This window comes from Triplophysa rosa, linkage group LG13, assembly GCF_024868665.1.
Source record: "Triplophysa rosa linkage group LG13, Trosa_1v2, whole genome shotgun sequence".
In the NCBI taxonomy this organism is placed as follows: domain Eukaryota; kingdom Metazoa; phylum Chordata; class Actinopteri; order Cypriniformes; family Nemacheilidae; genus Triplophysa; species Triplophysa rosa.
In genome coordinates this window covers 21,252,180-21,276,851 of record NC_079902.1, presented here as the reverse complement: position 1 = coordinate 21,276,851, position 24,672 = coordinate 21,252,180, and the positions used below count along the sequence as shown (strand labels likewise).

The following is a 24,672-nucleotide window of genomic DNA, read 5'->3' as shown; positions in this document are numbered from 1 at the left end:
TGAATCCAGCAGGTGGCAGTAAAGAGTCGTTCCTACTGTAAATGAACCGAACAGCCGCAGAAGAAGCAGCAGTCATATGTCATGATGAAGGTGGGGTTTGAATTATAAACAAGTGTTGCACATTAATGTAGGCCGGATTGCTGGAAACTGAGCAACACACAACTCTATCGAAAGGTAAATAGCTGGTAATAATAAACTTTTATAAGTGAGATCAGATTTATGTTGTATAATGGACTGAATTATTACACGGTGAGCGTTAGCCTTAGCATTCACAGCGCCTAGCATCAGCTGTCAAATGATAACTGGGGACGTTTTGTTTGTTTTAGAACTGTCAGTGAACCTAAATATAAAAAAAAGTTTGATGTATTAGTATTGGTCATTCTGTGTGTGTGTTTTCTGATGTCATCGTCGTTGCCTGTTGAGTTCTTGTATTAATATAATGTTTGGAGGAAACGGGTCATTTAAGATGATGATTAGCTGTGACGTCCTGAACTGGTTGTTGCATGAAGATGCAATCCCTTAGAAAAACCCTTGGTGGTTTTAATTCAAATACCATGCTGTAGTTAAACTATAGTTACTGGAGTAAAACCATGGTTAATTTTGGTATGGGACATAAGTTGATAAATTAATACGTAGTCTTTAAAGTGAGAGAAATTAAATGGAATTGCATGCTGTGATGTTTCCCTGTTGGCTGTTCAGTTCGGATGTTTTGATTTCTTTGTGCTGATCAGGTGGTCTGTTTGCCGGTATCATGAGTCCGGCCCAATGGGATCTTCCTCCAGAGTTGTGCTGCAGGCCGATGGCCTTTGTGGCCCTAACAGGCCTGGATGTGACATATAATGCTGTCCATAGAGCCATATGGGATGCCTTCTGTGTCAACCGTAGGGCAGACAGAGTTCCCATCTCTTTCAAAGTTCTAGCAGGAGACCATGAATATCCAAAGTGCAGAACCAAGGTAAAACCAAAGAGTTTCTAACCATACACCACCATATGGCACTACAATAAACATATTAAACTAAAGATCTGTAGAGGAAAGGTTCTTAAAAGACACGTTGTCTGTAGTATGTGGTTGCCATGTCTTTTGAATTCAATTTTATTCAAAAACTGCGGGTCGCTAACTCTCTCTTGTGATGTCAGAGAACATCCTATGAGTGGTACATCCCTAAAGGGATTCTGAAAACAGGCTGGATGAACAAACATCTGAACCTGGTGCCTGCATTGGTCGTGCTTTTCTATGAGTTGGACTGGGACGATCCGCAGTGGAAGGAAAAGCAGTCGGAATGTGCAACCAAAGTAGAAATCGTCAGGTATAATAACTTATAAAAGCAGTCATGCCATATTGTTTTTAATCCACAAAACTAAATGTTTTTTTATTATGGCTGGTTTCTTTTTCAAATATTTTCCCACAGAACAAGTTTACAAGGAAGAAACACAAAGGTTGCGGTTGTTTTAATTCAGAAGAAGACTCCTCTCCCTCCAGGTAACACACAAGAGAAATCAGTATTTCACATTCTCCAGTTTGATCCATTACGTAGATACTGTTGAGTAAAGTTGGGTTGTGTGTCTCAGGTGAAGATCTGGTGGCCTCTGAGAGAGCTTCTGCTCTGTGTGGTGCTTGTGATCTTTCTGGAAAGTCCCTGTTTGTCCTGCCCCATACCGATCACCTGGTGGGATACATTATCAGGTTAGAGTCACGTATGAGAATATAGTTATTGTAAAGCTGACAAACTGATGCATATTCTCCCATACTGTTCAACCAAAATTACCTTTTCATGTAGTTTAAATGACATAATTTCTAAAATTATTAACAATTTCATTCATTCATCTTTACGTTTTACATTTATGCATTTGGCAGACGCTTTTATCCAAAGCGACTTAGATTGCATTATACTATACATTTGTTTGTAAGTATGTGCAATCCCTGGGACCGAACCCATGACCTTGGCGTTGCTAGCGCCATGCCCTAACCCACACCGATCACTACAGGAAAGCTATTAATGTGATCAACGTGCATCTTACAGTTTTGTGGGTTGTGTGATTGTATGTCTGCAGGCTGGAGAATGCTTTCTATGAACATGCACAGACCTACTATTATAATGAGATCAGAAGAGTGAAATCTCACAAGGAGTTTCTCAACAAAACAACACATCAGGTACAATAACTGCCCCTACCCGAACTCTTAAAGCCATATTTCAGAGGCAAAACAAAATTTCCCCATGTTTTACTCGCCTTGAAAGCATCTATGACTTTCTTCTTGAAGAATAATGCAGTCGGAGTTATAATATCACATATAATTTTTCTTCCAAGCGGTAGAATGGGAGTGAATGAAGGGCAGTTTTTGAAGCTCCAAAAAGAGCATCCATCAATCAAAGAACTGCTCAACACGGCTCCGTGGTCTTAACAAAGGTGTTCTGAAGCGTATCGATGCATTTGTTTAAGAGAAATATCCATATTGACAGCGCTATTAACGTTAATGTCTAGCTTCCGTTATCCCTGCGCGTGAACCAGAGGCTTGTTTTTCCGGCAAATGATGGTGACGAAAGCTCCCGCACAGAGGAGACGGTATCCTATTGGATCGAAACGAAAAATGCGTCCGGGACAAGCCTCAGGTTCACTTGCAGCCGAGGAATAACGGAAGCAAGTTCATATTCAGTCAGGATGCCTTGAGGGTGAGTAAAACATGGTGAAATTTGGTGTTGCCTCTGAAATATCCCTTTAACTGCTGGATCTTACCTTAGAAAACATTGCTGCATAAAGAAAAAACAATACTTTCAATGCATTCAGGATGATCTCTTTATAAGTTTCTCTTGCACGACACAAGGGATTTGCATTTCTGTAAAAAAAATGCGCTGACAGGACCATTTCGAGTCATTATTTGGGATATGAACTCCATGACCCTGGTCCAGTTGATATTCAGGCTTTAACTGTGTCGTACGGCTGGATTATGATGTGGATCCTTGAATGTTTTGATTCTAGTTGCTGTTTGTCAGGCACCAGTTTAAGATGGGTTTCTTCAGCGAACTAAAGCAAGATACACAAAATGCCCTCAAGTAAGTGTTTAACAGTACATTTCTTTACGTTATATCTGCATGTGAGCATAAATAAGTAGAACTTTTGTGGGTCAATACATTTAAAAATGCAGTTTAAACAGAGTACATTTTATGTTAAGTAAAATGTCACACAGACAATTACCAACAAGCCGTACATTTTGTTGTGACAAAGAAAACCTATAAAACAGAGATGACCCTTTTTTGACAGTTGCTGGGTTTCCATCCAAACGTAAAGCGAACTGTACATAAAAATAGGGTGATGGAAACATAGCTACTGTCTCCGGATATTATTTTCTCTTAAATGTACAAAACATAAGAATACAAGACAAGAATTATACAGGCATGTGTCATTCTTATTTGTCATTAACCATTTTTGGATGTTTTAAGATTACATTTATACCGTGCTCTGTTTAACAGATATTACAGGATTGCATACAGCCTCGTCCATGAACTAAGAGCTCATGAAACAAACATCATGGAGATCAAAACCATGGCTGGATTCATCAACTACAAGGTTTGTTTTGTCATTTTCTGTTATGTTAGAGTGTTGTGGGTATTATTGGGTGCATTGTCTGTTCTTTAGTTTTAGTTTAGGTAAAAAATAATGTAATTGCTCAGAAATTATTAGCACACCTCTCCTCAATACACCTCCACACTATGAGGTTCACAGACCTGGGGTTATACATGCGTAAAAGAACGATGCTTGCATGGTAAAACACCACTTAAAGTCTGTGTAAAGGGACAATAAAGTATGAGATAAAGTGTGTTTTTAACCACCCAGCCAAATTTGAATGGAGAAAAAACATCCAAGTAAATAAAAGAAGTAATCAAAATCTTGGAAAAATAAGCAGGACTCTCTGCACTGAAATGCTGGGGGCGTGTCCGCTGATGTTGCTGAAGCCACGCCCACTCGTGTCGCTCAACCCGAGTCCCCACTAGGCTATATGTGAAGATTTTTATGGGAGGATTTGAATTCAAAAATGCGCGATATTAATCAATAGCACGTCATGATCAAGCGCAGTGATCCTCCTTCCATTCGCGTTATTCCCCTCCTTCCATTCGTGTCTGTGTTATTTGGCATGAGATTTGTTTAGTTGGGCAAAGTAAAAGCGTGAGAGAGCCGGAAAGCGTGTGCGCGAGAGCTCATGATTGAGCAGTTACCTGATGCTAGGGGCTCTAGTGATAAGGGAGGGGCCATGCATGCTTGGGCGCTCCATTGCATCATCGATCCACCGTTTTGCCCCGCCCAAAAAAATCCTGAACAGAGAATTGGTGAAAAACTGTTTAACGGTTTAATTCCACACTTCAGTACAGATACATTTCTAACAACTATAATGTGTTTTGAAACAAATCTCTTTACCCGGACTTTAAGAATGAGTGTGTCAAAAGAAACGTAGTCCACTGCCTGCAGTGTTGAGACACCGTAGACACTGTATTCATCACACAGGAAACTGGCCAGAGTGTGTTTCCTGTTATTATTGTCTTTTAAATTGCACAGTCATATTCGGTTGCATTTCATGAGAGCGGATATCTCACGTTGGGCTTCTCTTGCAGATATGCAGGCTGTGCTTTCAGCACAACACCCCGCTGGACGCAATCGCTCAGTTCCGCAAACACATCGACCTGTGCAAGAAGAAGATCGGCAGCGCTGAGCTGGCGTTTGAGCACACCGCCTGGATGTCCAAACAGTAAGGCTGAACTCTGCCATATCTCAACTTATCTTTATTTCATTTTCTTGGACAAAAGCGGATATTTGTGAGTTGCGATTTGGTGTTTTTGCCTTTCTGTCACCATCTCTGTTTAAAGCAAAAAGAATTAAAAAGCAGGTTACTTTACGTATTTATCTGGAATTCAAATGATGTCAAACAGATATTTGCTGCGAAGTCTTAACTCTCCTCGCTGTGCTGTTGTCATGACTTTCAATGTGCTTCTTGTTTTTCATTTGACTGTGTGAGAATCAACAAGCAGCAAATACAATGACCTGATTCATTCTTCCCCACATCACCATGTCTCTCTCGTCATAGGTTCCAGTCATTCGGTGATCTGTTCGATGAGGCTATTAAACTGGGCCTCACAGCCATCCAGACACAGAACCCAGGCTTCTACTACCAGCAGGCTGCTTACTATGCACAGGAGCGTAAACAGCAAGCAGCGCAGCTCTGTGGTCATGAGGTACGGCTGTCTGCAGTTCAATTACACTTTATTTTAAAGATGGGGTATCATGCTATTTCATGCATTCCGACTTCTTAACACTGTAAAACGTGCTGGCTTCTCGCGCTTAACATGGTCAACTTGTTAAAAAACGAGTTGGACGTATGACGTAGTATTTCTGTGCTTGATACACTCCCCCGGCACTCCAACTTGTTTCGGAAAGTTTTTATAAGTCTGGATCCCTGTTTCGTAACGGGGATCCTATTCCTTTTAGTGGCCATTCCCCCGGAAAAGCACGCCCACATGTCATCCACCGAGCGAAAGACCACGCCCTAGCCTGAGAGAAAGAGCACGCTTATCAATGCCGCTTCACTCAGCTGACCGAAGTTTAGCTGTGTTTGTTTGCTCACTGCATTACGGTGATTAATTTTATATTAACGGTGGATATAACGCTGGATTTGGAGATCGTTTGAAACTGATAGAAGGCGCGGTCCCAGCGCTAAAAGATGCCGGACATAGGGCTTTCACGATTATGAAATACTCGTCTAATAAATCATTGCGATTGTGGCGATTAGTTGTCTGTTTTGTGCTGTGTCGATTAATTGCCTGTTTTAGGGCTTTGCCGATTATTGCGATTAGTTGTCTGTTTTTTTTGTGTGGCTGTGGCGATTAATTGTCTTTTTTTGTGCTATGGCGGTTAATTGTCTGTTTTAGGGCTTTGGTGTTTATGGCGATTAATTGTCTGTTTTGGTGACTATGGCGATTAATTGTCTGTTTTAGGGCTTTGCCGGTTATAATGATTAATTGTCTGTTTTGGGGCTTTGACAATTATGGCGATTAATTGTCTGTTTTAGGGCTTTGATATTTTAATTCTCATACATTTTTGATTTGGCTTTGAAATTACCATATTGTTTTGAATATAAGACTGTTTTTTTCTTGGAAATACATTGGAAAAAATGGGGTCATCATGGTGTAGGCTTGTGTCAATAATCCAACTGCCAAATACTTGTAAATTGAGTAAATTGATCAGGGGTGAATTGAAGCCACCATTTTTCTCACTTGCAAGATTACAATAAAATTGTACTTATGTTAATGAAATTTTGGTAGGCTGGTACACTGAGATTATTTTAAATAATATTAAATTGTACTGCAGATTATTTTTATGATATATGCTTAAAAGTTTTTTGATAGTGTTGTGGTGGTACATTTTACCAGTATGACCATACTTTAGTTGTTTTGTTGGCAATCGGCGCGTACGTGCATAATGTAAACAACACGAAGGGATAATGCGATGATGTATTGTGAGTTATAATCGGACATCATATAAATTTGATCAAACTAAATACTTTTCGAAAATACGAAGTATGCAATACTACTGTATTTATTTAACGTGTCTGTGTTAGAGTGTATTTTTAAGTACTGAGTAATAATAATAAACTACATGTACTTACTATAGGGTGAGGATTAGGGTGTGGTTTAGGGTTGGTTACAATACTATAGTAAATACATGTAATGTGTAACAATGCACCTTAAAATAAAGTGTTACCTGAGGGTTATTTGCTCTTTCTTGAGTAATGTGACATCTTCCTCTGGTTCTGCTCCAGCCGGGTGTGAGTTACCCTGCACCCGACCCACTGGAGACCACCACTGGAGCTCTGGACTTCTATGGGCAGAGACCCTGGCGGCAGGGACATCAGAGTAAGAGAATCTCGGTCACCCTCTCTGCTTGAATTCATCTGTGAATTTTATGACCTCTTGCCAATTCGTAGTACTTGACTGTGTGAAAAATTGTGCATTTATTTCTCTTCTTTGGATTTTGGGGCCAATTGTACCCCAGACATGAGCCGATTTGTTTTAAAACTTGGAGGGTTATAATCTCACCCAGGGGCTAAGAAGCTGACCCAGTGACCTTTGACCCTTAGGCATTGATCCCCCTGACTCTGAGAAGGAGAAACAAGGCACCCTCGCTCTTCAAGTCAAAGAGAGAGATGTTCTCCATTCGGTGGGACTTTTTGGGACATACTACATTATTCCTACTCATTTGATACATAATCCTTTTAATGACTCTACTATTATTCTATAATGTGGGAAATAGGAACGATAAATAATGAGTAGCTGTGTCTCTGACTGGTGGTGTTTAGTTTTGTTATGAGTAATGTGTTTGTGATGTCAGGAGCTGATCATCGCCCTCCTGAGTAACGCTGTCGCTCAGTTTAAGAAGTACAAGTGTCCTAGAATGAAGAGCCATCTCAGTGAGTGATACACACATGAACTCTTCTTTTCATTATTTCAATGAGGAAACACGCGCTGATCAAAGCCTATTTCTCTCTCTCTGTCTCTCTATGCAGTGGTTCAGATGGGAGAAGAGTATTACCATGCCAAAGACTACACCAAAGCATTAAAGTAAGTTAAACGACAGTTTCCTCAAACAAGTGGCTGTATGTGTGGATGCCCACATTGGAGAAAACACATGAAGTAAATGTTTATTAAGAATTCAAACCAAACTAAATAATTTCTCTTAGTTTGTGTTCATAATTATATCGCAGTTGTATAGTAGTCTGCATTTATAATACGCTGGATAATAAACAATAGAAGTCTATGTTGTGTTCCTGTTGAAATAGGAAAGTGAACGTGTGTTTGTTCTGCAGACTGCTGGATTACGTGATGTGTGACTACCGCACAGAGCGCTGGTGGTCTCTGCTCACCTCTATCCTGTGCACAGCTCTGAAGTGCTCATACCTCATGGGTCAAGTAAAAGACTACATCACCTACTCCATGGAGCTGGTGGGCAGAGGTACATTACATGTATTTATTTAGCAGACGCTTTAGCCAAAGCGACTTACAAATGAGTGAGGACACGGCCAGTGAGGAAAAGTCTCTGTTATTAACGTGTGTGTTTAGCCTCTGTCCTCCCTGAAGAGCAGAAGTCCAGGATTGAGAAAAATCTGATTAAAGTGCTCATGGTATGTATGGAGTTCACGCAATTCCCTTCTGGTTTTCATTACAACTTGACATGTCGTTCACTCAATCTTTGGTGAACCCGTTAGCTTCCCTGAAATGAAGTAACTGACCTTACATGTGCTACTAGATTAAGAAACGTTAAACTATACAACTCGTATATCAGACGTAACACATTAGTTAAAATATTTAGTTGACCTTTCTTTGCGCTGACCCACAGTGAATCACCGTTTTACCATTTATATGTTTGTTTTTTATGTTTATTTATGTGTGAATTTCCTCTAAAACATTTTTACACCTCGCCATTTTTTATTATGATACATTTTTACCATCATAATACATACACACTGATGTTAACCTTCCGGAAAGTAAAAAATCAAATCATTTTAAAGTGTTTTACTCAGGATGGTAAGTGAATGATCCAGTTATAATATGCTTCTATCATTCAATACACATCGAAATTGTGTTTTTGTGGCTAATTAGTAAATCAAGATCAACAATCTAAATCTCATATTTTGCATGTTTATCATTCTTATGATTCTGCTGTACATGATGGGATTGTTTTAGTCATGGTTAAAGTTTTCTTGTCAAATGAAAATAGCAAGTAAAAAGAGATCCTGTATATTTCACGGATTGTCAGAATGAAGTCCCAGAGCCTGAACCAGACTGTGACCCGGCGTCTGTGAAGGCCGCTCAGTCTCTGTGGAGCGACCGCGTCTCTCTGTCCGGCAGTAATGAGTTCACAATTGAGGTCCTGGACAACGTGCCCTTTGGTGAGTGCTCAGATTCATTTTTAGCCTTTCAGACTGATATCAATACATATTTAGAACACAAACAGCATTGAGCATTTGAGGTTTTGTGTATTTTGGGGCATTTTTTGTTCGCTACGTTGGTTTTTGCTGAATAAAATGTTTGTTTTTTTGCTGTCCTCTCAGTTCAGTGCAAAGCCAAGTTCCTGTCCCCCAGTTTCCACATAGATGAACCCGTCCAGCTGCAGGTCTATGTGAGAGCTGACTGCCCTCATCCTTTGCGCTTCTCAAAGCTCTGTGTCAGCCTTAGCAACCAGGTACAGCGCACCTGACACTCACACACACGCGCCTCTCATGACATCATCACTGACCCACCGCTTGCTTTGCAGGAATATGATCAGTACTGTTTGCTCGAGGATGCTTCAAAAGGGAAAGATATTCTCGAACTTTCCACCCAGGAGAACATGTGTCTCGTTCCTGGCAAAACCCGCAAATACTGCTTCAAATTCGTAGCCAAAACAGAAGATGTTGGAAAGAAAATAGAGGTCAAATACAGTATATACATAAATCAAAATGTTGTAAACATTACACTGGTGTCACATGTGTTTTATTCTTATATTTTCTTGTTCAAATGTCTCAGATCACGGCTGTGGGACTCATGTTAGGCAGAGAGACGGGCCGTTACGTGTATCTGAACTGGCGAGGTGGCTGGGGGGATGCGGCTTCCTCCCATGAGGCTTTGCAGGCGTCCCGCTCCTTTAAGAGGAGGACACGCTTCCCCGAGCAGCAGGTGGACTGGGACACAGTGTCCGTACAGTCCAGCACGATGTAGGTTAAACCAAAACTCCACATCTGACAGGATCTAGTATGTGACTGTTAGTCAAAAGATTGAAAGGAAAGTTTAACCTTCCCATCATGCCCTGCAGGATCATCTCCAGAGTGCCCAGGATCTCAGTAAAGCTGACCCACGAACCTCCAGCATTAACCAATGAGATGTACTGCATGACTGTCACCATCCAGTCAGAGGAGGACACCGTAGCCAAAGACATAAAGCTCACCGCTGGCCTCAAACCAGGTAGGAATTGAAAAAACGACAGGAGGCATATATATTTAAAAATGACAAAAACAAATGTGTGCATTTTGTCATCAGGTCAGGATGCTAATCTCACACAGACGACCCAAATCACACTAAATAGCTCAGAGGTTTGTGACGACTCTCACCCCGCCCTGCTTCCAGACATTCCTATCGGAGACCTGCAGCCTGGCCAGAAGGTACGGCGTCCCGTCACAGATGTGTGTCATTAAACGAAGAGATCAGGACACGGATGCAAATCTTGCACAGCTTACAAATGCTGCATTGACCAATCAGATTCAAGTATTCAATGTGTGTGTTGTATTGTGTATCAGATCGTGAAGCACCTCTATATGCGCTGCGTGAGCACTGGATCCAGAATATTCCTCTTTCACGTGGCCTATTCTGTGGGTGCCACGGTGGAAGGCAAGGACATCACCTGCAAGTGTCACAAAGTATGTAACCACAACTTAAAGGGATTTCATTTTTGGGTTCCTTTAACTTCTAACTTTTGTGTCATAATTGTTAAATAGCTACATAGTTCATTCACAAAGTTGCCTTTGACTTGTAGGATGAAACTGTTACCGTGGAAACCGTTGTTCCCTTTGAAGTGGCCATGAAGTTTGTGTCCAGTAAGGTGAGAGTATCCACATGAATGAATATTTATATTTGAGTGTCTGTAGTGCAGAAGCTCAGATTTGTGTGTGTGTGTGCGTGTTTTAATGTTAAGTTTGAGCATTTGGAGCGTGTGTACGTGGACGTTCCGTTCCTGCTGATGATGGACATTTTAAGCGCGTCTCCGTGGCCGATCCAGCTGGTGAACAGTGATGTGCAGCTGGTCTCCAGTATGACTGCTATCGATACGCCCGAGAGTCGAGTGGAAGGAGGTGCTTCTTACTGTCTTTCTCTTTATCTTTCCGAAGTCCAAGTGATTGAAATTATTGCGCTAATGTGATTGTTTGTGTCGTGTGGTCAGTGACACTGCAGACCGGCGAGTGTGCCAGCGAGTGTTTCCTGCTCAAGTGTCCTCCGGTTCAGAACGGCACCAGCACCGTGGCCTCTGGACAGTACGTCATCTCGTGGAAGAGGTGACGTTCTCAACCCCACATGAGCGAGATGAACTTGATGTTATTTGTGGTGTATTTTTGATAAACAAAGGGGTTTACTATAGTACTTTCTGTTGCTTCTCAAAATGTAAAGCAAATGGAAAAAAAGACGAACCATGAAGTCATAAGAGAACGTTGTAATGTTTTGTTTTTAGGAAGTCAACGCTTTCTGAGACATCAGTGGTTAAAACAATCATCATCCTCCCACATGTGATGGTGGAGAACATCCCTTTGTATGTACACGCAGGTCAGTCTAATGTTTTATCCTTAAGAAGCTTAAATCAGGCTGTCTTGAGTTCTTTCATTTCACTTGTTCTCATTCATTTATTCTCTAGAGTTGCCATCATACGGTCGTGTGCGTGAGTCTTTGCCTGTCAGGTATCATCTGGAGAACCGGACCGGGCTGGTTCAGGATGTGGAGATCAGTGTGGAGGCCAGTGACGCGTTCATGTTCAGTGGACTTAAACAGGTCAGAATTTTACTTTCTGAATACTCGAAAGCAAATCTAGTCTGTATAAACATTTCTCCACAAATTCAAGCAATCGCCTGGAGCTTTTATACTTCAAATAACACAAAGGTATCATCTGTCTGTAGGTGCGCATGAGGATTTTACCAGGGGCCGAGCAGGAGATGTTGTATAATTTCTATCCTCTGATGGCCGGATATCAGGTTCTCCCACAGCTCAACATCAACCTGTTACGCTTTCCAAACATTTCCAGTCAACTGCTCCGACGCTTTCTGCCCTCACGCACCTTTGTCAAGGTAATGTCAGTTTCAAAAACTGAATAAGAATCTTTATTATAAATTACTGCCACAGTGTTTTTAGTCTGTCAGTCATAATTTGATCATGAAAAATCATTTTAACATATTGACTGAAGAAACTGTCGTTTTAAAAATAGTTTCTTGATATTTCTGCTTAACATAAATATTGAGAATAGCTACAATGAGAGTTTTGTCTCGTAACTGCTAAACTAACATCTAAAATGGAAGGTTACAGTGGTCTTCTGTCTGTTGATTTGTTAGCCTCAGGGCAGAAATGGAGATACTTCGATAGATGCCGCGTGAAGAAGAGGCGGACACATCTCCGTTGGTGATGATGAAGGCTGAACATTCCTTGGAGAACATGTGTTTACATGTGATATGAACTTATGAATTAAATATGATGGATTTTAGATGCTAATTTGTTGTAATGGAGTGATTGTGGTTTGCAAGTTTGTTGCACAAGGCTCAGATGATGCCCTGCTTATGTTTTAAAACTAAACTGATTTCACCACTGTTTTACTGTCTAACTTGTTCATGATCATGACTTTGTGACTAAAACACACTTAATAATGCTTCAACTGTTCAACTGACATCACACTAGCTGTTGAAAAATATTAAATGTATTGTCATGGATTTGTTGATTATTGTGGTTGGCTGTTTGGGCATGTTTTTAAGTGGGGCACTGTGATTGGACAAATGTTGGGTTCTTACACTACACTACATAACCAAACAATTTGCCCCTACTATAAGGTTTTACACCTGATAATACAATTTACTTTTTAAAAGTATAAAAGACATGTGTAACCATAAGATAGATGGCATGTAGTTGGTTCAATGCAATAAGCAGGACCTAAAGAGTTTATTATCTCTTACATAACACACCGTACCCTCAGAACTGATATGACTGAATAAAACAGATGGTACAGGTAATAATGAGAAAAGAAAACAGGTGTGTTTGATCAGTCAAGATTTGGATGAGGGCGGCCTCGTGTGGTGACAAGCGGAAACTGCAGGGGGAAGTTGCATCACGTTCTATTGTACTGTACAGTATGTACCTAGTAATATTCACAAGATAGTTTGTGTGCTTATATAATATTAAAACAATTGTATACATATAGCATGCATGTATAATCTAAAAACAAAACAGAAGAAGCCTAAATAAACATGGATCAGGCAGGAGATAAATGACGTGTGTATCTTCCACACAAGCAATTAGGCCTGTTATAGTCAGATATATATATTTTGAACTGAAGTGGCTTAAAAAAGAAAGCCAAATCACACTACAAAACAATTTTTGGCTCCACCAAAGAAAAATATGTGCCGTTGTCTACCCCACATTCACTGACAATCCTGTTGGGTGTTGAATTCCTAACACGGAAAAAAGTTTGATTTTGCTTCATCAAGTCCCTTTGTTTTCTTTATATGGTTCATATACCCTAAGACAATTGGAGGTGCAGAAGTTTCTGGCAACAGAATGACACACAACACTCTTGGCTTTCACGTCAGATTAATCCTGTGTACCTTACATAAACCCAAGTGAACTCAGTTTCCCTCTCAGTCCTCTTAGTCTGTGTGTAAATCTGTTTAACCCTTTTAGACCAGTTTCGATGTGCTAAAGTAACCACACTTTATGACATTAATAATGTCGTGAAAACCTGCTAATGGCCAGATTTGGGATAATTCTTATATATTTTCTTTGTTCGTTTAATTTGTGGTGAAATGTAACACAGACTTATTTCTCGGATTTTTTACGCAATAAAACATTAACAGCACACAATTAAAATATCTTTGGGTTGATTAATAATAATGATGGATTCATAATAATTGTCTTTACCATCACTGAAACAAATGTAAATTGTTGTGGAGTCAGCAGTCAGGTTTCACATCCTCCTGCAGGTTAACAACATACTGAGGCATTAAATTACTCATCACCTGCGGCTATTATGAAACAGAAGAAGTGAACAGCACAGCAGAGACGTGTTTTCATGTCTGAGCCTGAGTAAAACCATCAAACTGACATCTCTAAATCATCTTGCTGTAATATATATCATGTGTTTGTTACCTGTTAGATGGCTCATTCTGGTATAGTTGCTGTAATTGCTAGTCTGGATGTTTTTATACTACTGTGATGTGATAAAACGTTTGGAAACCACCTCAGTGAAATAAACAGTGATGTTGAGACACAAAGGAATACAAAGGGTGTCACAGTGGTGTGTATTCTGTGTATAGGTCAATCTGTTAGAGAATTATGTTGTCTGGTGAAATCTCCTGGTTTTACACCTTCACCGCTATAATGGAGATAGCTTTAGAACAAAGATAACACTTTTTTCTGTGGATTTTTAATCGATAAAAAATTCAACATTTAATTCTACATTTTTAAATGTTTTCTCAATGGATTGCGTAAAAGTGTACTATAGGGCCAAAACTAAAGTTGACAAGGGAATTTTCTTGTGGCCAGTTCTTTCCACTGCATTAAAAACTGTAATTAAAGGGGAAAATTGGCTCTATTTAAAATGTAACTAGACCGTCGTGAAAACGTGCCTTTAACGTCTACAACACTGCACAGATAACTCGTTGAAACATCTCCGTAGCACGTTCGGTGAGTGGCGTGCATCTCGGTGGCGAGCGTGTGATGTGAACGCGCGCTTCCTTCGCCGTTAGGACAGGGCGAGGATAGAAGAGAGTTCGACAAAAAATTCACATTAAAAGAAATCTTGACTACTAAGCTCAACCTGCAACATCACATTTGGAGTGAGTAATTGTGTATCTCTTTTTCATCAATAGAGGGCGCCACGAGCTACGTACGGGAGCTTCAAGGTAACAACCTGCTTCACACACGGGAAATCACACAGCCATCTCACGCGCCGGCCTGCAACCGCATCTCGACAAGAAAAAAACACGAGCAAACGCAATCCTCCCATTTTCGCTCTGCGGACGTTTCAATCCTGGCACATTAAAATAATGATTCACGCCATCCCGCATCTCCGCCGGAAGAGGATTTGGTTGTTTTCGCGGCGTTCGCTCTGATGTCTCCGGTGAAGGTGAGGAATGGATAATATGCGGCGATTTCAGCTGAGAATAACGTGATCGTCGCTCCGTCAACATCTGGATTTTTTTACCTTAAAATGTCATCCAGCATCCATCCAGGCCTTTGTTCGCAACGACAAGAATGACATTTACCTCATATATATCACCACCATGCTCTTTTTATTACAACAATTACATCACCTCACACAGACAGGTCAAATGAACTAACGCGCAAAAGCTCTTTTGTCTGGTCGCGGGTGCGCGCACTCGCTTGATCAAATCGATCGATCGATCAATCGCCTTATTTGCGCGTTGACGCGCGTGGAATGCGTTGAGTCTGACACGGGCATCTTCGCGAGGATCGATGGAGCCGTTCCTGCAGATCGCACCGCACTCGCTGGCCATCGTGCTGTCGCGCGTCGTGGCGGAGGACGCGCCCGGGGTGACGGAGAGCGAGGAGCCGCCGCACCATCACACAGGCTACGAGATATTCGCCGACTTTAAGTCACTGAACATGAAGTATTTCTGGAATAAGATGGTGGCGGATGCCATAGCCGAGGTCTTTTTCCTGGGCTGGATAGACGAACATGTGTTATTGATCCAGGGGAAGGAGGATCACCTGGAGGTGTTGAGAGAGGCTTGGATGAGGAGGTCCCTCAAACCTCCGCAGGGCTTTGACATCAAATACCTCGGTGAGAATCATTCATATGTTCCCTATACTAGTGCTGTGCATGTTCATTATGATACTAATCTCAAGCTCCTTCACTAATAATATACCATGGTAGTACTATAGTAGTGCAATGGACATGATACATGTAGAATTTGAAGTGCAAAGTTGGAGATTCATGATATGTGAATATTATTCTTTGACAATAGCAATCGTAGTGTTTTTTGTAGTGAAACCATAGTAACCACACATTTACTATGGTCTCTACAAAAGCCATGATATTATGTAGTCATTTACGTGAATACAAATGAAAGTACAATAGGAATCAATCCACCAAAATCCACAACTACTGCTGCTATAATAAAACCATCGTTCATTTCTCTGAAGGAGTTATTTATGACCATGGTTGTGTTGTAGTTTTATTGACATGTACATCATGTAATAATGTCATTTTTCAGATATGTCATTTTGGTTTTGTGGTATACTTTGTCGTACAATCTGATATTATTGTCTTATACATGATTGTTTTTGTGGTTGTGATAAATTATGGCCCTATACATTTTAATTATGGCCCTATAAATTTATTAGGAATCACATGGTCATCGAAAACCCAGTATTTTTTTTACAAAAACGGCCATTCAGGCCGGAATATAGATTTTTTTAATGTACATTTTAGTTATATTTACCTGGCTGCAAATGGCTCTTTGTGAGTGAAATGTGTTATATATAAGATGGTGCTCTCCAGGAACAAGATATATCCCATTTCAGTTTAAAAAAATTTGTAAGTTGGATGGCGGGCTTTGCTGTGCCATTTTTACATTTCTAGGAAACATGAGCGGCTTGTGACAGTGATGTCATCATGTGACCGGCACGCACTTTAATCAATATTTTCATTCAAACTCTCTCTCTCTATCTTCAGTTGTAAGATCTTGGGAAATTTGATCACTTGTAACCTAAAACCTTCTTGAGATCATGAAGGCAGAAGATTCATGTGGTTGGTTTTGTTCTTAAAGGCGCAAGTCTTTTGTTTAGCATGGGGTCAATGTGTTTTTCTACGTACTCTAGGTTTGTGTAGTTTAAAGTACATGTCTTGTGGTCTAAAAACACTGCTAGTAAACTAGTGATTTGAAGTTTGTGTAATTCTGTAACAGACGGACGCAAGTCTGTCTTCACCTCTTCATCAGGACCATCAATGTTCAGCTCCGCTATTCAGGTTAATTGGTGCAGAAAGCTACTGTCCCATATTCAGACCCATGGAACAGCAGCGTTCTTTATCTGAGCGCAGCCATTACTGCCACTTCTGTTCAGTAGTATTATGGGATGGCTTTGTGTGTATTGTGGATTGCTTTTAGCAGGCAGTAGTCATGAGGAATGAAACTTAGCCCTTAATAAACAGCAGATTTTTGAGAAGTGTCGCTGTAGGCATCTCTCTCTCTCTCTCTCTCTCTCTCTCTCTCTCTCTCTCTCTCTCTCTCTCTCTCTCTTCACTCATCATCTCACTTCACTACTCACTCACTCACGTCACTCATCTCTATCTCTCGTGATTCAGCGATTGAAATTGACCATATTGTTTCTGAATATCAAGACTTGTTTTTTTCTTGGAAATACATTGGAAAAAATTGGGTCATCATTTAAGGTTTAGGCTTTTCTGTCAATAATACAACCGCCAAATACTTGTAAATTGAAGTAAATATGATCAGGGGTGAATTGAAGCCACCATTATCTATCATCTAGAAAGCTTCTAGCTGTTTCACTGCAGATCTACAGTAAAATTGTACTTTGTTTAATGAAATTTTGGTAGGACTGGTTTACACTGAGATTTTTAAATAATATTAAATTGTACTGCAGAGTATTTTATGATATATGTTAGTTTTTTTTTTAAGTGATTGTGTTGTGGTGGTACATTTTACAAGTATTACCATGCTTTAGTTACAATATATACACTAAAATATGCAATATGCAGATGCACTACAGCTCCCCCTAGTGTCTTCTATAGAGATGTGCGATAATTGCGATGATCTGAAACCATCGCGATGAGGTCAAACAATCGCGATGAGACGATTATTTAATAATCGTGACAGCCCTACATGTATGTATTACAGTAATCATAAGCCATTTGCTGCAGTTTTCGTGGAGAGTGGTGGAGGGCAGATATGAACAGGGGGTGACGGAGTGCGACAGATTAGAGAGTTTTTGAGCAAGTAAAATAAAATAAAAATAGGCAAACGAAACATGGCGAAGAGGAAATATACAACATCAGAGGTGATTGAGATGCTTTCTGAGCATGAAACTGACGGTGTGCGAGACTCTTCTGACCCGGATTCTGCATATTCAGAATATGCTGTGGGTGTCGATCCAGATGTGGATGGGTAAGTAAATGTTGTCTTATGAGAAATGTCTGTAAAATAGGCTTAGACTTAGGGTGCGTTTACACTTGGCATTAACATGTGATCTCGGTGATCCGAACAAGCAGATCGGATCTTCAGACAATCAGGACACAGCGCGTTTACACTTGTCAACAAGTGGCTTCCACATCTGGATAATGTGATCGGATCTCTATAGTTTCCCGCCCATTATTTTAATAAGCCTGCCATTTTAAAATAGCCCCGGTGCGGGGAGATTTCACACAACACGTATAACGGGGAGAATGAGCATGTTACACATTTGATACGCAGCCATGTTGAACTCGAGGCAGCGGTGGGAAGTAAACCGCGGTTAAAACGATTAATGATCTTATGTGAAAGTATAAGCGGAGGACGTTTGTAAAATGACAAACAACAGCTTTTGTACTTGAGCTGTGGTGGGTTTCACTCGCGCGCACACACACACAGACTCTAACGGTGTTTTTAAACACATCATTTGTTTATTCATGTCACAGACACATAAAATAATCACATAAGTAGGCCTAAGTTACTATGATCAAAAGCGAGCACTTACATCGTTCTCGTGTATTTGGGTTGGTTCGGCTGAAAGTGACAGCGCGTCGTTTCTTTGGTCTGCGCCCTAAATAGCGTGCTTACTGACATCAGCTATTAGCAACACTATACAATCTTGTTTCTGTGTGTAAATGATATACGGTGTATTCAGAGCGCCGTTTCAAGCTGCCCGTCTGCCGCTTAATCTGTTTTCGGGGACGGTACTTTCGAGTCAGATCCGTGGGCGTGGCTTGTTGGTTTTGACTAAATCTTTGGTGTTTCAAGTCTTACGAAACCTTCCCTAACCCACACCCTAACCCTAACCTTACTCTAACCATCTAAACTACCTATGATTGTTAAAATGGATGAAAAAACACGTTTGGGTGATGATGTCAGACTCGAAAAAAGATGAAAAAAGATGAAAAAACACGTTTGGGTGATGCCGTCAGACTCGAAACACCAAGGATTTAGTGAGAGCCGTACGAGACACAAGCGGCAGCAGCCCTCGGGGAACCGGAGTTGATTACGCCCAAAGAACTGGTGTCAAAAAGGCTCCTGAATGAAAACTATGTACATGAGTGACACTAAAAATACTTTTTTGCATGTACAACAGTATATTCTTCGTGTCGTTCTTTAGTTTTTTGAGAACGTCTGAATAAAAATCAGTAAAAATGTATTTACGTTTTTTTATTTTTGTCTATTTAAATTCTATTTACAAACTCAATGGTGAAAACCCTTATTTTATTGAAAGACAGTTGTTTTCATCATACCTTGCACATGATGATAGGACATTGTGTTAGAATTTGACAGTCAAAAGAACAAAATGTGTGAAAACAACATATTTTCCCTTCAGGCTCTAAAGGGTTAAGGAGTAAAAAAATTCTCGTCTCAAAGCTGCTCTTAAAAGTTAGTTATAAAGCAGCTCAGTCGTAATTTCAGTGAAGTGTAGGACTAAATTATGACTTTCGACACTTTGTTGTGCCGCAAACGGGATTTTGGATGACGACAATGCTATGGACCAATCACTGAATAGATTTCATTATTTAAGAATATCCTTCGAAACATTCACGTTGAATGGTGAAATTCCTAATAGGAGTTTACATTAAACATACATTTGGCAATAAAGACAAGACAATACATTATGACATACATATTGGAAATGAAAGATAAACACGTTTTCCATCATATCTTAATTACACATTTTAAACCGGTGCAGAAATTAGTTTTTATTTGCTTTAGTCGAGTAGTTTTGCTTTAAATACAATGTTATTTTTGGCATGAATCTTTTCTTGCATGTTAAATCACACGTACCATTGAGAACAATACAGCATAAGGAGAATGCGCAAAATTAATGACATGTACGGACTGCGTACCTTTTATCTTGCGCACAAAGAAGTTTGTTAATCATGTGTAGATGTTGTTTTATGAATAAATGCCTTTCGCGAAGTGGTGGGGACACAATCAACTTCCTGTCCCACCCGCAATTACGCCTATGCAGGGGGGGTACCGAATTTATGTGTTTATAATGTGGAATCTACGGTTCCATTGGCCAATCCCTCTGTCCACCACATGTCTCTGTCTCCTCAGGTCCATCACAAGCCCCTAGTGGCAACTCCTAAGCACTTGAGAGACCTCTCGAGCTGTCTTAAATAATTGGGAGAGTAAGAGTGATTCTTAGCTTTAAGAAATTTGATAAGTTGCTTTTATACTTAAGTTTGGAAGTAGGAGTAAATTTCATGAATTCTCAGCACTTAAGACTAAAATGGCACTTTAAGAAGCTTGATAAATACTGGCCCTGAATATTGCTCTTGACCTGGGCCTGTAAGCAACATGAACCGCTAAGAACACCACAGCAACGCTCAAGCAACACTACATAACACCATATTACAAAACTCTAAAAGCACCATTGCAACATTCAGGACACCTTAGCAACTGCTTGTAACATTGTTGCCTAGTTGCAGACTTGGCAAGCATTTCTTTATAAAATGTGAAAATGAAGTTTTTAAACTTGGCAAACTGATTTGCATCAAGCCTTGAGTGGTGAAAGTGTCCATTAGGATTCTTTTCAGCGCATAAATGTCTGATGGCATATTATCTTTAGCTCTGATAATGTTAGGGTATGCAGTGAAGTTATGCTGATTATGCACTTTAAAAACTGCGTCCTTAAATCAGAAAACTTTCCAAATTGTACCGTGACTCAGTTTGGCATGTCCTAACAACATAGCTTTTATGTGAAGAGAGTGCAAGAATGACACCTTTCTCATTTGCCTGGGGCTGAATGACGGTTTTGTGGTCATTTACCTGTGTGCATTTTTCCTCTCATGCCTCGCAGGTGTGTGTCTGTGCAGGCCGGCTCTCAGGGTGGGAGGGAAAGGCCATGCACCCAGACTGACTATACTGCTCGTGAATCTTACTGCAGTCTCAGATTATACAGAGCACTGATCCACAACCTATTTACTGAACTGAAATCTTAGGCCTGGCAATTATAAGAGAAACTAGACACCCCATGAAATGTAGGAGATTATATAGACTCTATACATTTGAAATGTGATAGACATTTTATCAATGGAGTGCCTTTATTTATATGGGCTGCACTTAAGGGAACATAAAAGAACAGCGTTGAGTTATACAATACCCCCTCCTCTCTCTCTCTGTATGTCGTCTATATGTTGCAAATTAGAATCTGCTTTCTCCTATATAAGCATACTCGGTGATCTTTTAGCTGTCTGATCTGATCACTGATCTGACGTTCCAGGTCATATTTCACTCTTAAATCAAAATAACTGTAAATGATACGCTGCTACAAAAATGCTAGGAGTCATTTTCAACCCAGCGTTGGGCCAAAAAGGGATGAACCCAACCTTTGGGGTGTTAATTAACCTATTCTGGGTTATTTCAACCAAAAATGCTATAGCGTGTTTTAACCCATTGTTGGTTGAAATATAAACATTTTATGGGTTAATTTAACCCAACGGCTGGGTTTGTTCCTTTTTGACCCAATATTGGGGTCAAAAAATAACCCGGCAGCAATTTCACAGCGTAAAGTAGATTTTTTTTACGATGATGTTATTTTCTTGACAGTTATGCACATTTTCCCTATGAATTCTTATTTGTAGGTCCAGATTTTTTTTTTTTGTAACCTGAAGATATCAACAGTTTAATTTAACAGATTATTTAACATCATGATTTAAAATATTATAGCATGCATAGCAAATAAATATGATATAAACGTGCATTTCAAGTAAACATCTGACAACTGGATCTCTAGAGATCAGATTGTACATGTGACAGGTGTTGTGAAGTATCTCGACCTGAATCACGAGTGGGCGGCACGTCAAAATTGTGAAGTAGAGCGTGTTTGGATGCGTGGATCGCGTCATTTGTGCTTTGACTCAACACAACATTGCTGCTTATGCAGCGGTTTAAGTTAAGATGTACGTGAGAATGCGCTTTAATATTGTACTCGTCCACGGTCCAGATACTGGAGAGAGACCAAAGCGTGTTCCGCGCTAAAACTGGAGACCGAGTGAGAACGCATCTTTTACTCTATGATGAATACACTTACAGTTAATCCGTGGGTCACATGCGTTCCGAACCATAGAGCACGATCCGTACGGATCAACTGCGAGTGTTCACCACTACAGTGCCTCTGTGATCAAGCCTTGAGTAAGTGCAAAAGTTTACTTAATATTTGTGGATGTAGCTTGAAAAGTATAGCTTGAAGCCTTTCCCCTTTTGGGTTGTCGATGTATGATGTAGTCCTTGGATAAATTGACTCGTCATTTTTAAACGTCATTGTTCCCTATGCTACGTGCGCCGGATGTAACTGAGCGGACTGAGACAAAACGCGGAAGCGATCGTGCATAGAGTCTATAGGAACGTTTAATGTAAATCACGGCTGTGACATAAACTAAAAGCTTGTGGATGTCGACTTGGTTTCGGCAGAAAAGTTTAAACATAAATGTGTCATTGTGGTGGTGACTGTTTGATATGAGTCGTTGCAGAGACAAAGGACGGTCACAAGGCTGAAAAATACCAGAGCGCTGTTGTGTTGGCCATGGTCGTCCCGGCAGTGAGGTCATCTTGATCTCATCCACTTAAGATGGATCAGCACGAGGTTAGCTCGGCAAAGCATTCGTGTCATTGTGCACAGCTCCCCCTGGTGGTGCAGTACTGATAAGATTTGTCTAGCGCTTTGCCCACTAATCTAAATCCTCCTTGCTTATAGCAAACTAACACATCCTATGATGGCAAATGTGGTAATGACTGGAGATTTACCTAAGAGGCTTCATGGATGAAGTGATTCTTGCTTGCTGTTGGCTTGCGTATGAATGTATTTGGATTGATATTGTCTTGACTGTAAAACCACACGAATCAAAATTGTTAAGTTGGTTTTGGAGAATTTGGAAATGTCTGACCTTTCAGGGCTGCGTTTCCCGAAAGCATCGTAAGCCTACGTTGATCGTAGCTCCATTGGTGACAATGGTTCTAAGATCAACTTAAGGTTTCGGGTGAATAAATGATCAAATAATGTGCATGTTTTGGTGAACTATCCCTTTAATACATCTTTTTAATAATATTGTGTACAACAAATCAGTGTACTTCAAAGGAAATAAGTGCCAGAAATATTTAGATTAAATATTTAGACTGTTGATTCACAATCCAGGCTCACATATTTTCATTGAATATCCTGTTAATTCAGAAATGCATTGAATTACATTAACAATTTGGGATGTAATAGGTCTCATGTTGACTTTGATCCTAGCTGCTGCTGTAGTTCACCTCATCTGTCTCCACTAGAGGACAGAGTTGCGTTGCTCTTCAGTACCAGCAGTTTCAATAGAGAACTTGTTTTGTAAAGCTTAAAGGCCAGACGTCAAACAATCAATCCAGTGAATAACATTTAAAAGAAATTGATATGTATTTGGAATTTAATAATGCCACAATACTTCTTTGGTTCACAGTTTAAACGCCTACTTATGAAAAAGGTTGCGTTTTTGTTGGCAGATGTCTTATTTAGATGCTTTAATCTCAATAGAAGACTTAATCCGAAGTGCCAAGAACAACACACATTTGCCAGTGAGCTTTAATGTTTTTTTACACAGCTGTCAGAAGGCACTTATTCAGAGATTCACAGCCAAGAGTCATTTACTGCATTATAGATTTGTTCAGTCATATTTGTTCATTCAGGCCTACAGCAAAACCTCTGGATTGTTTTTGTATTTGACATATATTTGTGTGATTAATCATTTACATTTGGAATAGGTTTTAATCATGACCTACGTCACAGTCCCTTATAAATTTTACTGTATTTAATTTTGTTTTGTTGATTTCAGGCCCTGCGTGTGCACATAGATTTGTAGGTTTTTATATTCATTCAAACCTCTCTGTCAAAAATCAATAACCATCCAGTCTGACCCAGATGAAACAGCGGATGTGAAGATAGAGGAATCCACACTGTGGTTATATTTGGTGTCTGTTTGTTAGAACACCGAGTAGCATCTTATTGTCAGAAAGGCATCACAGCGTGTTAAAATGTGGCCAAATAGTTTTTTAAGAATCCCAAGTTTAGATTAAACATGCAAATTGATCCGTGAAGTTTAGCTGATCATCGATTACCACTCCCAGGTTTCTGGCCGTTCTGGAAGGTGTGATGGTTGATGAGCCTAGTTGAACGGAGAGGTTGTGATGAGTCTTTGGGTCGGCCGGGATTACAAGCAGTTCTGTTTTTGCAAGGTTTAGCTGCAGGTGACGGTCCTTCATCCAGATTGAAATGTCACTCAGGCATGCTGAAATGCGTGCAGCAGAGATGTAACGGTATGACAATTTCACATCGCTATTATAGTCAACAGAATGATCACTGTTATCAGTTTTATCGTGGGGTTTTTTAACAATGTGCTGGAAATGTGCAAAAAGTACTGATACCAAGTTTTATATTGATGTGACTTGTTAAAAGCACTTTTTGTTGCCATAAACATCAAATAAATAACATTAATATTAATACTGGCACAATGGGGTCATTAGGTAAAAGTTTCTCTTGTTCAGGTTGAACACAACCTTAAATCAGACATTAATTTAAACGCAACACAAATCAGAAAATAATCTGTCTGCATGTGTCGTGTGTAATCGGGTGTTCTTTAGGACCCAGGAGACACCTGCAGTCATAAGAGCGATCGCCACAGAAACAGAGTTGAATCGAGCTTTAAAATCATCAG

The 24,672-nt window shown here is 40.1% G+C and overlaps 2 protein-coding genes across 4 annotated transcripts in view; both read left to right on the top strand.

The window, feature by feature from the left end:
- Window positions 1-42: 42 nt before the first annotated feature.
- trappc11 (trafficking protein particle complex subunit 11) lies at window positions 43-12,481 on the top strand. The gene is made up of 30 exons (XM_057349497.1): window positions 43-174; window positions 732-955; window positions 1,138-1,307; window positions 1,410-1,480; window positions 1,570-1,684; window positions 2,053-2,152; window positions 2,977-3,050; window positions 3,468-3,564; window positions 4,605-4,738; window positions 5,075-5,222; window positions 6,806-6,899; window positions 7,124-7,203; window positions 7,375-7,453; window positions 7,550-7,604; window positions 7,850-7,995; window positions 8,103-8,164; window positions 8,800-8,932; window positions 9,095-9,225; window positions 9,298-9,453; window positions 9,549-9,736; window positions 9,835-9,983; window positions 10,059-10,180; window positions 10,316-10,435; window positions 10,552-10,617; window positions 10,711-10,867; window positions 10,957-11,068; window positions 11,242-11,333; window positions 11,422-11,555; window positions 11,681-11,848; window positions 12,110-12,481. Exons 2-30 carry the CDS (start codon window positions 752-754, stop codon window positions 12,149-12,151), a joined length of 3,399 nt encoding a protein of 1,132 aa, XP_057205480.1. The 5' UTR covers window positions 43-174; window positions 732-751; the 3' UTR covers window positions 12,152-12,481.
- Window positions 12,482-14,496: 2,015 nt separating this feature from the next.
- Window positions 14,497-24,672, top strand: part of stox2b (storkhead box 2b) — a 56,587-nt gene continuing 46,411 nt past the window's right edge. Inside the window, exon 1 of one of the 3 annotated variants that reach the window (XM_057349356.1) lies at window positions 14,497-15,567. In XM_057349356.1, coding sequence (XP_057205339.1) covers window positions 15,240-15,567 — 328 coding nt within the window. In that variant the 5' untranslated portion in view covers window positions 14,497-15,239. Of the gene's footprint in view, window positions 15,568-21,850; window positions 22,124-22,462; window positions 22,575-24,672 lie in introns of those variants that run through there. The other 2 variants (XM_057349358.1, XM_057349362.1) reach the window with 2 other exon arrangements.

Bases quoted from the DNA above. Each gene is read 5' to 3' on its own strand.
- trappc11 (XM_057349497.1), top strand. From the start codon at position 752: ATGAGTCCGGCCCAATGGGATCTTCCTCCAGAGTTGTGCTGCAGGCCG. The intron at 9,226-9,297 runs GTACAGCGCACC...CTTGCTTTGCAG, and splicing joins GTGTCAGCCTTAGCAACCAG to GAATATGATCAGTACTGTTT. The intron at 9,737-9,834 runs GTAGGTTAAACC...CATGCCCTGCAG, and splicing joins TCCGTACAGTCCAGCACGAT to GATCATCTCCAGAGTGCCCA.